At 42.9% G+C, this 14,048-nt stretch overlaps 1 protein-coding gene across 4 annotated transcripts in view; it reads right to left on the reverse strand.

Moving 5' to 3' along the window:
* The window catches only part of VPS8 (VPS8 subunit of CORVET complex), an 86,165-nt gene that overhangs the window by 12,035 nt on the left and 60,082 nt on the right, over positions 1 to 14,048 (reverse strand). For all 4 annotated transcript variants that reach the window (XM_074833481.1, XM_074833480.1, XM_074833479.1 and 1 more), the window contains 6 exons: positions 13,510 to 13,613; positions 12,035 to 12,113; positions 10,477 to 10,559; positions 2,989 to 3,069; positions 1,452 to 1,621; positions 616 to 784 (listed from right to left, as the gene is read on the reverse strand). In XM_074833481.1, coding sequence (XP_074689582.1) covers positions 616 to 784; positions 1,452 to 1,621; positions 2,989 to 3,069; positions 10,477 to 10,559; positions 12,035 to 12,113; positions 13,510 to 13,613 — 686 coding nt within the window. The remainder of the gene's footprint in view (positions 1 to 615; positions 785 to 1,451; positions 1,622 to 2,988; positions 3,070 to 10,476; positions 10,560 to 12,034; positions 12,114 to 13,509; positions 13,614 to 14,048) is intronic.

The raw sequence follows: 14,048 nt of genomic DNA on the forward strand, positions 1-14,048 counted from the left end.
GAGATGGACTTCTGTTTGAATTGGGGATGGTGAAACTTCTTGCACACAAATACTGACAATAAATATTAACTCGTTATCTGTTCTCTCACCCAGATTTAGCTGCATCGGTCTTGTTTACACACAAGCTTCTTAAAACATTGCCTTGGCGAGTCAAATCAGTTCCACATCTTTTACCCAGAGCCAGGTTATCTGTTAGGAAGGTAGAATGGAGGCTCCACAACCCAATCACAAGGAACATGCCAGCTTTGAATACAAGTTTTATATAAAAAACACCTAAAAATAGTTTGAAAGGAACTGTCCTCAGGCTCTCACAAACAAGACAAAACAGTGGATGCATCTAGCAGGCAACCAGCTGCAAGCATCCAGCTCCCCCTCACACTGGCTAGCAGTTCCCAGACCTTCTGGACGAACACATTTCCATTACTTCCACAGCTCTGTATGCCCACGCCAAAACAAAATGACATTCCTAAGCGTGACTAGTTAGCTGCTGATAGTGTTTGACAGTTACTGATCACGGGCTTGTCTGGAAGCAAAGACAGACATGAGAACAAAGTGGCGAAGTCTATAAGCACTGCTCGAAGTTTACTTGAAGAGAAACCGCCTCACAAACCTTACCTGTGCCAAGGATGCTCCACTTCCTTTTTTTAGCTCTGAGAAGTTCTCGATCAGTTTTCCTCCCTTGTTACTCGAGTTGCATTTATAGCACATCCACCTCATCAGGCCCTTAGTTACCGTCCCACACTCTTTACTCAGCAGACACAGCGAATGGTACAAGTGGCCACAGCTGTAAAGAGAAGAATTCTGCTAGGTGCTTGAAAGCAGGGTAACATAGCTCAACAGCTCTACGCTTCGGAGGGGAGGTCACCAGTCAATGGAAAAGAAGGCTGGTTATCTGTAAATACACATCAGCAGTGTGCACGTTCCCTTGGTACCTTCACACTCTGCTGCAGTATTTCTAGACTGGCAAAAACAACAGTAGATGCCCATTTGCCGATACAGCTACAGATCATAACACTATGGTAATAATGATCTTGTCTTATTTTACAGCCATCTGGTCACAGAGAGGAACATTGGAGATGCCAACAGAGTAGGTAGTCAGGACTGCAAGTAGATCCGAGATGTACAAATACAGGCAAACGAACCCAGGGTGCTGCAACTGCACAAACTGCATTGCTGGGAGAGATGACAGATAAACGGACAGCTTACTGAACAGCTCTCACAGAACTGTAAGGCAGTTCTTTCCAGCTGATACAGAGCTGGCTGCATGCAAAGAAGGCTGTCTCTAATGGCTTTGATTAGCCAGCCCTTTTACAGTGCAAGGGAGCAGGGATACAAGCTTACTGGAATACACATGAATACCTCTGCAAGTCAAAGACCAGTCGCTTTTTTAAAATTTTTTTTTTTTTTTTAGAACTACTAACATGACCACAGCTGTGACCCTACCCCCTTACCTGAAAACAATGATTTCATCAGCAGTTTCTTGCCTTCTTTTGTACTGTTGTAGACAAATGCAGCAGTAATCTTGCTTTGGGGTAAGCCCTCTAGTGACAGAAGCTCTTAGGTTACACAGGGACCAGTGGAGATCATGGTTTAAAAGACTCGTAGTTGTCTCTAAAAGAGTCTGTGTGGAAGACAATATACAGAATAACCAGGTCATTTTGTCATCTCCAGACTGCAGAAACTCCATACTGATCAATTCTTCATAATCAGCTTAGCAGCTGATTACTAAGAGAAAACCAACCCAACAAAATTGCTTCTCTTTATGCTTTCTAGCCACTGCCCTCAAAATACTTATCCTTTCATCACATGTTAATGGAGGCAGTATCTTTTCACTCTTAAATAGATAAGTCCTTTATTGATTTTTGTCAAAGAGCATTAAAAGAGAGATGGTAGGCTCATTTTGTCATCTTCCATACCAGACCATCCTCCTTTTCCCTTTACTTGGTAAGCTACTGCTTACATTCCCCATTTTAGGGAAATGTGCTGATAAAAATCAAAGCTCAAATGCACTATCACAATTAAAATACAAAAAACCCACTGAACTTCTCATCTGCTAGTCCTTCCCAACTGAGATTTCCATTTCTGAAAAGCCAAGAGCAAAATACCCTTACTTTTTAGCAGTCAGTACTTCTTTCAGCACCAACAGGTATCAGGTATAGGTGCTCTGGTCCGTGATCTATCGATGCTCTGTAGCAGCAACTCACAAAAGGCTGCAGAGATTGCACTAGTGGTTCATGCAGCCTGTACCAAACAACTGCCAGGCAATGACAGAGGACCTGTGCTGCTCAGAGCAGAACTTTACCAAGAACTCAAACAGAGATAATGGCTCTTCATGTTCAGCCCTCTACAGTAAAGCTATTGCCCATTTTATTTTTAATTTGGATGCTGCTGCATAGAGGCCTGAGCAGTAGCTAGGATGGGCAGTGCCATATGGTAGGCAGAAAGAGGGAGGGTGAGTTTGGAGGAAGACTGTGCGTTCTGTTTTGGGGAAAAGGAGTTTTAGAAAACTGTTGAAGTTTGGATGCTGCCTGGGATTTAAGATTGGACAGAGAAAGGCAGGAGTGAGATAAAGGAGAAATCTCATCAGGTGACAAAGGAAGTGCAGCATTACCACTGGGAAGAGGCAGAACAGCCTAACTAAAAGAGGTCTTATTTAAAACCGCATAAAAAGACAAAACATACTGGTTTTGTGCCTTTGAATCCCTAATTGCAGGATGAGCTGGAAAAAAAGCAGTTGTTCATCCTTCCAGTACATTTAACTGAACTACAGAAGTGTTTGCCATGTACCTGTCAGTCCCTTCACTTGCCATCTGTCTGTAAGCAATACAAACTCGTTCCCCTTCCCCCAATCACACAAATATAAATCACTTGCATGTCCATTTACTTCGTCCTGCAGAGAGAAATGGCAAATGAGAAAGTACTAGGGTAGATAGCTAAAAGCAATCCCTGTATAGGGCAGTGGACGAAACAGAAATACATGCAACTTACTTGTTCATAGTTGAAAGTGTCCAGCATTCCCAAGACAAGTCCTTGAATTTCTCCGAGCTTCCCTTTTCCATAAACTGGATCCTGTATGAAGAAATGAAAAGCTGCAGCTGAATCACAGGATATGACCATTATGGCTTTTTTTTTTTTTAAATCTTTTTTTTTTTTTTCCTCTGCAGATTAGCATCACAAGCGGAAGTTACGACTCCAGATTTGAAGACGCTGTACATGCACAAGGACAGCAGAATTATCCTATGTATTGATGGGAAAATTGGTAACTAGCAAAACTGAGTAGATGACAACATCAATACTAATTACTGTGCTCGGGTCAAAATACTTCAGATGTGACTTTGCAAACTTCATTCGGGAGATGCAAGAGCTGACTGGAGAACGCACTTGAGGAATATCAAAGAAAACACCAGAAAACAGTGACACAGGAGGTATCAACTCCATCTGTGCTGCCACTTGACACCAACTGCTTACAGGTGTCTGCTGGTGGTGAGCTGCTGGGCTGCCTGCAGGGCTCTGGGCCCCAGGCTGCCAGGGTGCTCTGGCCTGGGTCAGTGAGTAATTCACTCCTGGGTCTCTCTGCATCCCCAGGTCACCCCCAAGCTCATTCAACACCCCCTGAGCTGCAGCTGAAAGAGCACAGACCCAGTGGGCTGTGCAGCTGCACAGCAATATGCAGGAATCCTGGGCAAACCTGGTCTCACATCCCAGGTAACAGAACATCATCTGGGGAACAGGTGCCTGGGGCTCTTCTGTTGCTACAGGGATGCTCTCCATGTGCCCTGAACAGCTTTATTTCCATGTCCCAGCAGCACAAGTGAAGGGTTGTTCTACAAGTCAAGGCCCTGGTGCATCGCAACCACCTTCCTCAGGCCTGCTCCCAGCCAAACATCCCCTTCTCCTCCACAGCCACTCTGGCACCCTCTGAAGCATTCATTGCTCAGTGCAGGACAGGAACCCTGGTCTGGGATGCATCTCCCTGTTCTGGGCTGAGCTTAGCAAGGAGCCCTTTGGGAGCTGCTCTCCGTGACAGTGTGCAGCCTCTCAAACAGGCAGAGATGGGCAAAGCACTGCAAGAGGGGAGAGACTTCTGCAATGCCCTTCCCTCTGCTGGGCACCGTTGCACAACAAGAGAGCAAGCTTCTGCTCACGTGCACTGGACCACGCCAGGAAATACCAACAACCAGCATGCTGAGAGGTTGCTGACAGCTCCTCGGGGCCACAAGGGCTAGCAGCCACCAGCACTAGCGTCTCCTGGGCAGAACTGACCCTGAAAGACCTCGCCATGCAGTTGCAGAGGTGCCCTGTCCCCTACTAACATGCAACATGGCATCATTTCCAACACACACGTGCCAGGAACACAACTTCCTCCTACTTGTCTTTGCAGCGACAGCAAGATCAGACTAGAACGCAACACAACGATGTTTTGCTAAAGAAGATGCCCTGCAAGATGTTGGCTAAGCAGCTGGCATCCAGGCCATCTTTGTATCTTTAACATAAACGGGAAGCAAAGAAGTGGTGTGATCCACACTGCGCAGCCCAGCTTCAGTTCTGTCTCTGTGGCCCAGCCAGTCTGATCTGCAAAAGAGCAAGGCTGTGCCCTCCCCACCCCAAACTGGCACCAGCGAGGCACACACATGCCTATAATTAGAACAAGTCTACTCAGGAGCACCTCAAAAGAGGATCAGGGGAAATCGTCTTTGTGTACCACACAAATCCCAGAGACTGGCAGACAGTCGTTGAATTGGACCTGGAAAAAAGCATTTGGCCCTGCTGGGAAGGATATGGGGGAAGCCTGCTGGAAACTGAGGAAGCTGACTGGTGGAATGGACAAAACATTGGCAAAAACAGTAGAGACAGACTGGCAAGATGTGAAAAGGAAACTAACCTAGAGAGTAGAAAAATGATGGAGATACGGTGGAAACTGGAACAGAAGGAGCTGATGAACAATCTCTGGATGAGAGGAATGAGAAAAGGGGTAGGAGCAAGACTGATTCCATGCTGGGACTGAGGGTGAGAGAGAGAAAGGATAATCAAGAGTGAAAAAACAAGTTGACAGAGACAACCAAAGTAGCATGCAGGTTACACTGCAAGATAGCCAGAGAGATCACCAAAACAGCTACAGGAACTACGTCAGGCAATTTTTGAACAGTCTTCAGAGGAAATGTGACAGGCAGCCTAAATAAAAACCACCCTGAGTAATATCACTTGAGTCAAAACCAGCTGTAGATTTGGAATATACAGAAGAGCCTGACATGTTGCAGAGGCTACTTTTTTGATAGGTGAACAGTACAGCCTCAAACAACACTAAGTTTTCTTTCTACATGCATAATTGAGAAGCAACAGCATAGAAAGTACACTGCACTGAGTCACCATATGCATTATGGAGGGCAACAGGGAACTCAGGACTTCCAATGCAGCATGTACGTGATCCATAACATAGAGTAAGTTCTTTTTGCATCCACCAGATATTTTTCTAAAGCACTCAAGTATATGGCCAAAGAAACTCAAACAGGTAACTCACAAACTGCACAATCATTTACATATAGTAACTCAAACTTGCCAAGATGCAAGTAGAGACTTCCAAAGCAACTTGTTTCTTGTCTGGATAGAGAAGGAAGAAGATAAATGAAGAGAGGGGAATAAAAGAGTCACCTACAGCTTTGCAGAGGAAGAATGCGAGTCTGAGGGCCAACTTTTAGTCGCTCAGTTTTTCTCAAGTCATGCTTCATGATCTCTAAAAAAATGGCAGGTAGGAAGAGAATGGGACTTTTCTCCGAAGAGGAACTGTGTGGTCTCGCAAAGCCTTACACCGAGCCTGGCAGTCGAGTACAAGTGAAGCTCATGCACATTTCCTGCCAGCAGCCACTGAAGAAGACAGTGCTTCACAGGCCTGGGCTGCAGCTGTCTACCTGCCTTGAGCATGGAATCCAGAGCTGTAATTTCACATTTCCAGCAAGTTATAATGCTTTCTTCCAGTTTCCTGGTTTCAGCCCCCACAAAATTTACAGTCACAAGAGCCTTGTGGGATCACTTACGTTTATGGAGGAATATGTTTCATTAACTCCACCTTATAAAATTTGTCTCAGTTTGGAATTTATGCATGCTCCAAATACACTGTACGGGATGGCACATTAATAACAGTAAGTTGCACCAAGCCAGGAACAGATCACAGCTACACTTTCCAGGCTACTATTTCCCTGGGGACATGGCAAGGCTCAGCATAGTAAGGCAAAGCCAAGCTCACTGCCCAGTGCTGCTACCAACAGACAGATCAGGAACAGCTGGCGGGTATCCAGATGCAAGCCAGGAGTGCTCACGCAGCCTTTCAGCCAGTTCCGTTTCCTCCATTTCCCATTTCTTCCCAGCTCCAGGAAATAGCCCTTTCTTTGCTAACTGCACTCACAGAACTGTGCTAATAAATGCACTTATGAACTCAGAAAACACATTCGCTTGCAGCTCGTCCTATCTGCAAGGGGACAGAGCAACTATTGCACATAAAACTAGTTCCAGTGTTGACCTTCAGGACTGGAAGAAAAAAAACAGGCAGGGCCCTAAGCAGGGATGGAAAAAATTCAAACAAATGCTTTTTGGATCTTTCTGCTTCCACTCTGTAACAGATTTTAGAGGTTCCTTCCCTACTTTAGGGTTCCTACAGGTAGGTTTTAAATTTCTGGCTTCTCCAGTTCTCATTCTGTAGTAGGCATCAGCTGCATCTACTTACAAAACATTCATGAAAGATTACAGCTTTGTAAGGGAATTAACACTCAACCTTTCAGCCCTCTTTAGACAGCATTCACATCCTTAACGACATGGAATTTTTCTTAATGCTCAAGAGGATTCCTCTTGTATCTCTCCTAATACGGTTATTTCAGACTTTCTATTTAATAAATAACTTTACAACATTATTAAGGATGAGCAAGAACATAAAATTGTTATTTTACATGACTTCAATTATATAAAGTTGAGTCAATATGCTGTAACAAGCAGATGCCAGGAGCCTATCTACTTTCTGTGAAAGCTGTGGAGTCGGGTCATAGCCCTTTGCAAGGTGCCTTTAGCACAGCATTTTGGTTGCAAAGTTAACATTTGCATAAAGTAAAATCTATAAGCAGTTAAGTCCAGAAGAGGAAGAACAGTCCACTAAAATTGGAATACTCTAATTCCTTTTCAGAAAAGGCAAGATAATCTACCTCAGATTATTCTTGTCCTCCATCTTACAAAAAATGCCCCAGTTAATTCCTGAGCAGCTGTTCTACCTTCCAGACCTGCAGCTCCAGTCCATCTATGCTCTACCACTAAGATTTGACCTCTGTTGGAACAGCTTTTGAGGGCATTTTCAGACAAGCACCACTTATGATTTTGGTTTCACAGAAATATTTCGAGGGCTTGGGAAAGGCTGTATGTTCTCCAGGGCCCAGAAGAGTTGGTTTAAGAATTTACTTATGGTCACAGTTAAAGGGGCACATGACTAACGTTTTGAACAGGGCCTTACATACTGCTCAGAGCCAAGACAGAACGGTTTGGCACCAGGGTTTAGAATTTCTACATAGCTTCAAAGAGCAACGACACAGCTTTGCAAAAGGAATACCCACCCAGGGCTAACAAAATAGAGATCTTTCTAGCTGAGAAAGCTGTTGAGATAGAGTGTTCTGGGGAAACACCATGTATGCGTGCCCTGTTGTTACTCTTCTCTGCAGGACAAGAAGAAATGGCATCCCCAGATAATCCAAGGAAGCAGATGACACGTCACACTACACAGGGAGGCAAAAAAATCCAGTGCTCCCCGCTGTCTAACATAGCAGTTTCTTATCTGATCCCAAACGTGGCAAGGGTTCAGAACCCCTGAACATTTCAGCTGGGCACCCAAAGACATGGCCACATGGTAAGGCTCATCACCATTCCCAACATCATCTTTCCAGCTGAATTCAAAGCAACATTCTTTCATGAGCCATGCTGTGCACCAAAATAAAACCCAAAGAACAACTCCTAGAAGCATCCAGTGCAAGCCTTGAAGTTTCATAGTTTCATACCACACAGCTACAAACACACAAGCAAAAGTGACCTAGAGCAATGCAATCCCAGAAATCCAGAAAGGAAGCTTGGTATGAACACAGTACAAATGGAAATGTGTGTTTTTAAGCACAAGAACAAAAGGTTAAATGAATGGCCTGTCTTGGTAACAAAGGACACTGTTGCCAGCTGCAAAGCTGAGAAGGGTGTCAAGCACTGAAGGGAACAGACTGATAAGAGCCCAGGACAGACCAATTACAGTGGAAGACCCCACGTCCTAACGTGAGGAGGATGACAAGTTTGCAGAATATCACACACCATTTTGCTGTTAGCCCAACAGGGGAGCAGACTATAGATGTGTATTTCAAACCTAGGTTCCAAACAAGGGAAAACAAAATGTGCAGCCATCTGGTCTCTGATTTACGGAAGCTTAAGTGAGATTCAGAGGCAAAAAATCCACCTTCTAACAGCCATCAACTTCTGAAGGACATTAACTAAGTTGTCCAAACCTAAGTTGTCATCGCCAATCAGAGGAAGCCCGGAGAGGCAGCAAGGGGCTGACACCCTCTCTACTGCCCACAAACAATCCAGGTCAGATCACTCATTCCCATACATCTTAGGTGTGTGACTGAATCTATAAAACAAAGTGTTAAGAGGCAAAGTCAACTTATTTAGAGATCCTGTAAAACAAATACCACTTTCCATAGGATCTTCTAATGAGTTTTATGACACTATTTTCCCTAAACCTGTTTCTGAGCTACAAAGTACCAATTACTACTCCTATTTTATGAAGTTCTGATACTAACATTCTTTACCTGAAATTCAGTCCTCCTCTCTAAACGCATTTTAGAAAGTCATCATCTCTTCCCGTTTTTTGCTCCAGTTGTACAAAACCATTTGCCTTTTTAAATCTCTATTTTGTCAGACTGAATTTGTAAGGCTGATCAGGGAAGTGGAATGAGCAAGAGCAATTTCCTCCTGCCTCCAAACCCAGCGACCAGAGTTGCACATGGAGCTTTAACTAATGCCTTACACATGTCCCTAATAAATGTACTTCACGTGATGCACCGTAAGCATCCCATTATCCTTTGCAATACTGCCATCACACCAGCCATTTCACTGTACAGCTGACAAATACATTTCACTCATCTGTTGCCTCCAGGACATGAATGCCAGCCTCTATAGAAAAGGGTTTTTCTGTTTCTGCTAAGAACAGAAATGGGATGAAATATTTGAAGACTGCAAACAGGAATTTCTATTCATCCCAAGGGAGAACAGGATCCTCCTCCACACCGCAATACTCCCAGCTGTGTTATCTTCACAGTAGTTGCTGGTTTGCTTCTCACCCCACTCTGGTAGTTCTCAACATAAGCCAGGAAAGCCTCCCTGTCAAACTCCCCACTTATTAATTCACAGCTTCTGTATCATTTCCTGCCCACATTAAACATCAAAGCAAGCCCAATAGGAAACCTGTATCTAATGCCCCAGTTAAAACTAGACGAAGTAAGTTATTGAAGAGCCATTACGTTTGCTTGACACTTTCTACCTTTGATAAAACCACATTTCATTTGATCATGCTTTCATCCACCCTTTTACAACATCTTTCACTGTCTTTAATTATGATTTTTTCCAAAATCCAAGATTGTGCATAATATTAAGATAAAACTAATAGGTTGCTAAAGGTGTGTGTTCACCCCATGAAGCCTGTAAGCCGCTTTCTACATTTTCTTCTCTCATCTGGAGTAGAAACCCTGAAGAGTAATTCATCATGTTCTCAGCCCTTCAATCATTCCACTCCACAATGCAGACAATTTCTCTAATTCATTTTCTGCATTTCTCAAGGTTTGCTATTAAATCCCAACCTCATCTTTCATCTATTCTGCAAATTAACAAATCATATCTGCTTGTGATCACTCCACCCAAAATTCCCCTTTGAAATTACTTCTTCTACAGGGTGTTTGCTGCTCACTAACATCTCTAAAATAATACATTGTGCCATCAATCAAAATGGCCCAGTCTTGACTTTTTTTCCAAAGCCTACAAACTTTGCTTTAGTGTTTTCACAACTGTCCATCCCAGAGCCTTAGCCAAATGACTTTCGACAAATTTAGTTCCAAGTTTTGACAAATTCATAATGGCTTTGCCCCTAAAACTGCTAAGTTTCAGTTCAAAGTAATCACAACCTTTGAGATAATATTTTATTTGGTTTGCAGAAATTACCTCAATTCTCTTCTCACAGATCTCTGTGTTCCCACATGTCTCCTCAGAGCATCAAGTCTTCCAGGTCTTTCTATCAGCTTTTCCAATTTATATCTCACCAACTGAACTTTTACTGAAATATTCTGAACCAGACAATTAGCTAATCTGATCTTTAACAACCTGGAAATTGCTGTCACATCAGGAATGTGTTCAGCTCTTCCCAATAACTGAGTAGCACGGCTTGGTAAAAGCTTCTCTTCAGAAACTCACCTGTAGAATTCTCTGCAGGATTGAAGGAAGAGCGATAAATGCAGCCATGTTGTTCAGCACTTGCATTGTCAAACTCTTCAAAGCTGAAATATCGAACATAAAATTTTATGAACCAGCAGTTCATTAGGATTCAAGGAGTAAAGAGAGATCAGTCTTTCAGATTAAGAGTTTTATTTCAGTTCATGTTTTTTAGTTTGAGAAGGGTTTTTGTATTTTTTTCTTCTGCATGTTTTGCACTAAGCACACACAGCTTTTTGTATCAGAAAGTATATTTATATTTAAAAGTTTGATATCACGATGCCTCTTCCTTCCCCTCCCACACCCTACCTATATTAACTGTTCACATTTTGAGACTTAGTTTGTAGCACTGTCATTCACTTTTCCTACTGCTACCAAAAACCAATTTGGAGGCCTTGTCCATGTTATAGTGCCACAGACTCTAAAACTTCCTAGCATTACCCTTTTGATGAAACTTGTTCCTTGATCCCCAGTTCCCCAAAGTAAGAGCCAATATCAAGATATGCACGGGCCCAGCAATTCAGCTTCTTTGTGGGGATAATTAGCTAGTTAGAGCAGTTTGGGAAGTATGCACATTAGGAATGAATACAAAATAGTTATGCAGCATCCAAGTGTATTATTCTCTCATCATTTCTGGTATCACTTCAGGTTATTACTTTTATTCAAGCATTAGCTCCCAGAAATGGATGATCTAGGGGACATTCTGAATTTAGAGGAAAAAATGATTTGAGGGAAGAGAGGTGATTTATATCTTTGGATTACTGATCTCTGCCAGACTATCCCCAGGAGTCCAGATATAGCTAACAGTCACTGGAAGGAAATAAATAGAGGGAGGAAGGACAGCATGAGAACCACCACACTTAGCTGTAATATGCTGTGATCCTTAACCACGCATAACTACAATCACTGAGGAGCACAGGGCTGGAATGGACCAAAAGACCTTATTCTGTCCCAAGACCACAGTACCTAAGTCCCTTCTTAACTAGTCTTAAGTCTCCCATTAAGGGAGGCTTTCGAAGATGTGCTGCTGACACCCACAACAGGTTCAGGGCACTACAACTGGATTAGAGTATTTAGCTGATGTATTCAAGTTCTACTGATTTAATCTACAATAGACTGGTGCAGGGATAAATGCACAAAAAAGCTAGGCACAGGAGACGACAGTGTATTATGTCAGAAGTTCCTAAAGTGCAGACTGCAACCTACTTACAACCTAGAAAGCCTTTGTACATGCTGTGCACCTTGGCTTTTTCAAAGAGACCATCCTCAATGGAACCAGCATATTAGCAGAGGCTATAGTAGGGTCCCTCTTGCATTCAGGACTTAAAAAAAAAAAAAAGTATCTGACTGACAGCTGCAGCCTACCAAAGGCCCAGCCAGAGCTCAGTCCTACAGCCACTGCAGTTCAGATCTACTGCAGGAGCAGCGAATATAGGAGTTGAGTAACAAAACTGCTTTTCTTCTATTCATTCGGTAGAGGAGGAGAGACAGCACACAGATTTTGATTAATGTTTGGGGTCACAAAAGCCAAAATACTTACATTCGGAGTATCGACACTGTGAAGAACCAGATAATTTCTGTGGGGACATCATAGCCTCCAGCAGGGGAAACCAGAGGGCCTGAAATAATCGCGTGTGAGGAAAAAAAAAAAACCCAGTAAGAACACAGCAGTACTAAAAAATGAGCTGTGACCAGTGTCAGAGGCCATTCCCAAAGACTCACTTCCACATTCTGAAGAACAGAATTACATTTCTCGTTACTGCAATAGAACAGAACTGAAACATGTTAAAATAACCTCAGAGCAAAGCACTTGGGGATCTGCTTTCAGTCTAGATTGCTCATATCTTAGACCAAGATACTATTGGACTGGGATCTAAGCACAGAAGACCTTTGGCTCCTGTTGCTTCCTCTTCTCCATTCTCACCCATTTCTTTGCTGGAATTGTGACAACAATCTACTTTTACTTCATTCAGTCCCCAACTACTTTTCCATGTGAGCTGCAAACTCCCTGGTGTAGGCTGTTTACATAACGGGTAGCACAATAAATAGATCCCAACTGGAAAGGGGCATCTAAATTCTCCAGGCAGGATACAGGAGTTGTGAAAATTCAAATAATATTGTACCAGGAAAGCTTGGTCCTTCATTTGACCAGAGTCCAATCTTACTTGGGCATCAACAAAGCAATTCCAGCAGGTGGAACAGGACTGAGAGGGAGTGCAAACACTAACTCAAATCTATCCAATTAGGCAGGCGGGCCATAAGCACTCAGGGTGTGCATGCAGACACCTCTTCAATAAAACACAGCAGCTATCTGTTGCACAAAACAATCATTTAAGAGAAAAAACTGAGCAGGTCACCTCAGACACTGGACAGTGCTTGGAAGAAGTGACTGCATTCTTAACTTCCAGAAACGCCACCTCTTCAAACACGGGAGCAATGTTCTCAGTTTTCAGTTCAATTGCATAAGTTATGCATAATCTTAGGAGTAAAGATCCCTTCTATGTCACTGACATTGACAAAATGGAAAGGCAACCTCAGTACAAGGAGGCAGGCAAACCCAGTTCTCTATGCAAGAGCTCAAGCCAGCCATATTGTCTCCATCCCTCAAAGACCAGGCTGACATGAAATTCAGGATTTGTGAACATATTCAGAACAGCAATATTCTGCAGCATCAGCTTTGTGCCACCATAAACCTGGCTCAAACCTTACTATGCTTCTTTAGTGTCTGATCGACATTCAAGCCAAAATCTCAACTGGAGCTAAAAATGAGGGGAAGGATGTTGTCTCATCTGCTTCTTCACTGCTAATATGCACTTTATTTTGTGCTTCACCCCTACAAGTGAGGGTTTCTCTCCTGTGGGTCTAAAACCTGAACCACTGCAAGAAGAACACAATGGCTGCTTGAGACGTATCAGTATCCAATAGATGGGGAAAGGAAGAAGCATGTGAAGAGAAAGTTTCAGGAGATGCAGAGGCCTTTGTTGATTTTAGTGATACATTTTTTTGTTACCTTACCTCTCGCTGTTGCTGGTCTAAATTGTGTGAATTTCTCTGGCAAAGGGCAATTGTTTTCATTAAGGTATCTTCAATATTTTCCAGCAAGGGTTGCTCAGCTGAGCCTAAGTTTTGGCAGAAAAAAAAAATTGCAATTATAAAAACTATTAGGTATGTTAACACCCAATCATTCTGCAAAATGAAATCACGCTGTTCATCTAAAGTCTGTTCACTACAGTGAACAACTAAATTATAAAGACGGGTTCTGATTTTTGGCACTTTTCCTGAATAGCACAATAAATTGAGCATATAAAATTTTTCATGTAATCAAATAAGGAAGATCGTAGCTGTGGTTTAGGATACAATTAAGAAACAAATATGGGCACTGCATTTAATTAGATGCCCATGAGTCCCTGGGCTAGTGAACAGTGCACCTGTGCATATACTAATTTTCTGTAGGCAGAACATTCTTTCTTCTCTGAGAAGTTTGCTTCAAAAAAAGCTACTTCAGATGTCTCTCATCACTGTTCACATATAATGCCTGCTAAAGCTCAGTAATG

The sequence above is a fragment of the Strix aluco genome, chromosome 9 (genome assembly GCF_031877795.1).
Source record: "Strix aluco isolate bStrAlu1 chromosome 9, bStrAlu1.hap1, whole genome shotgun sequence".
Lineage (NCBI taxonomy): Eukaryota > Metazoa > Chordata > Aves > Strigiformes > Strigidae > Strix > Strix aluco.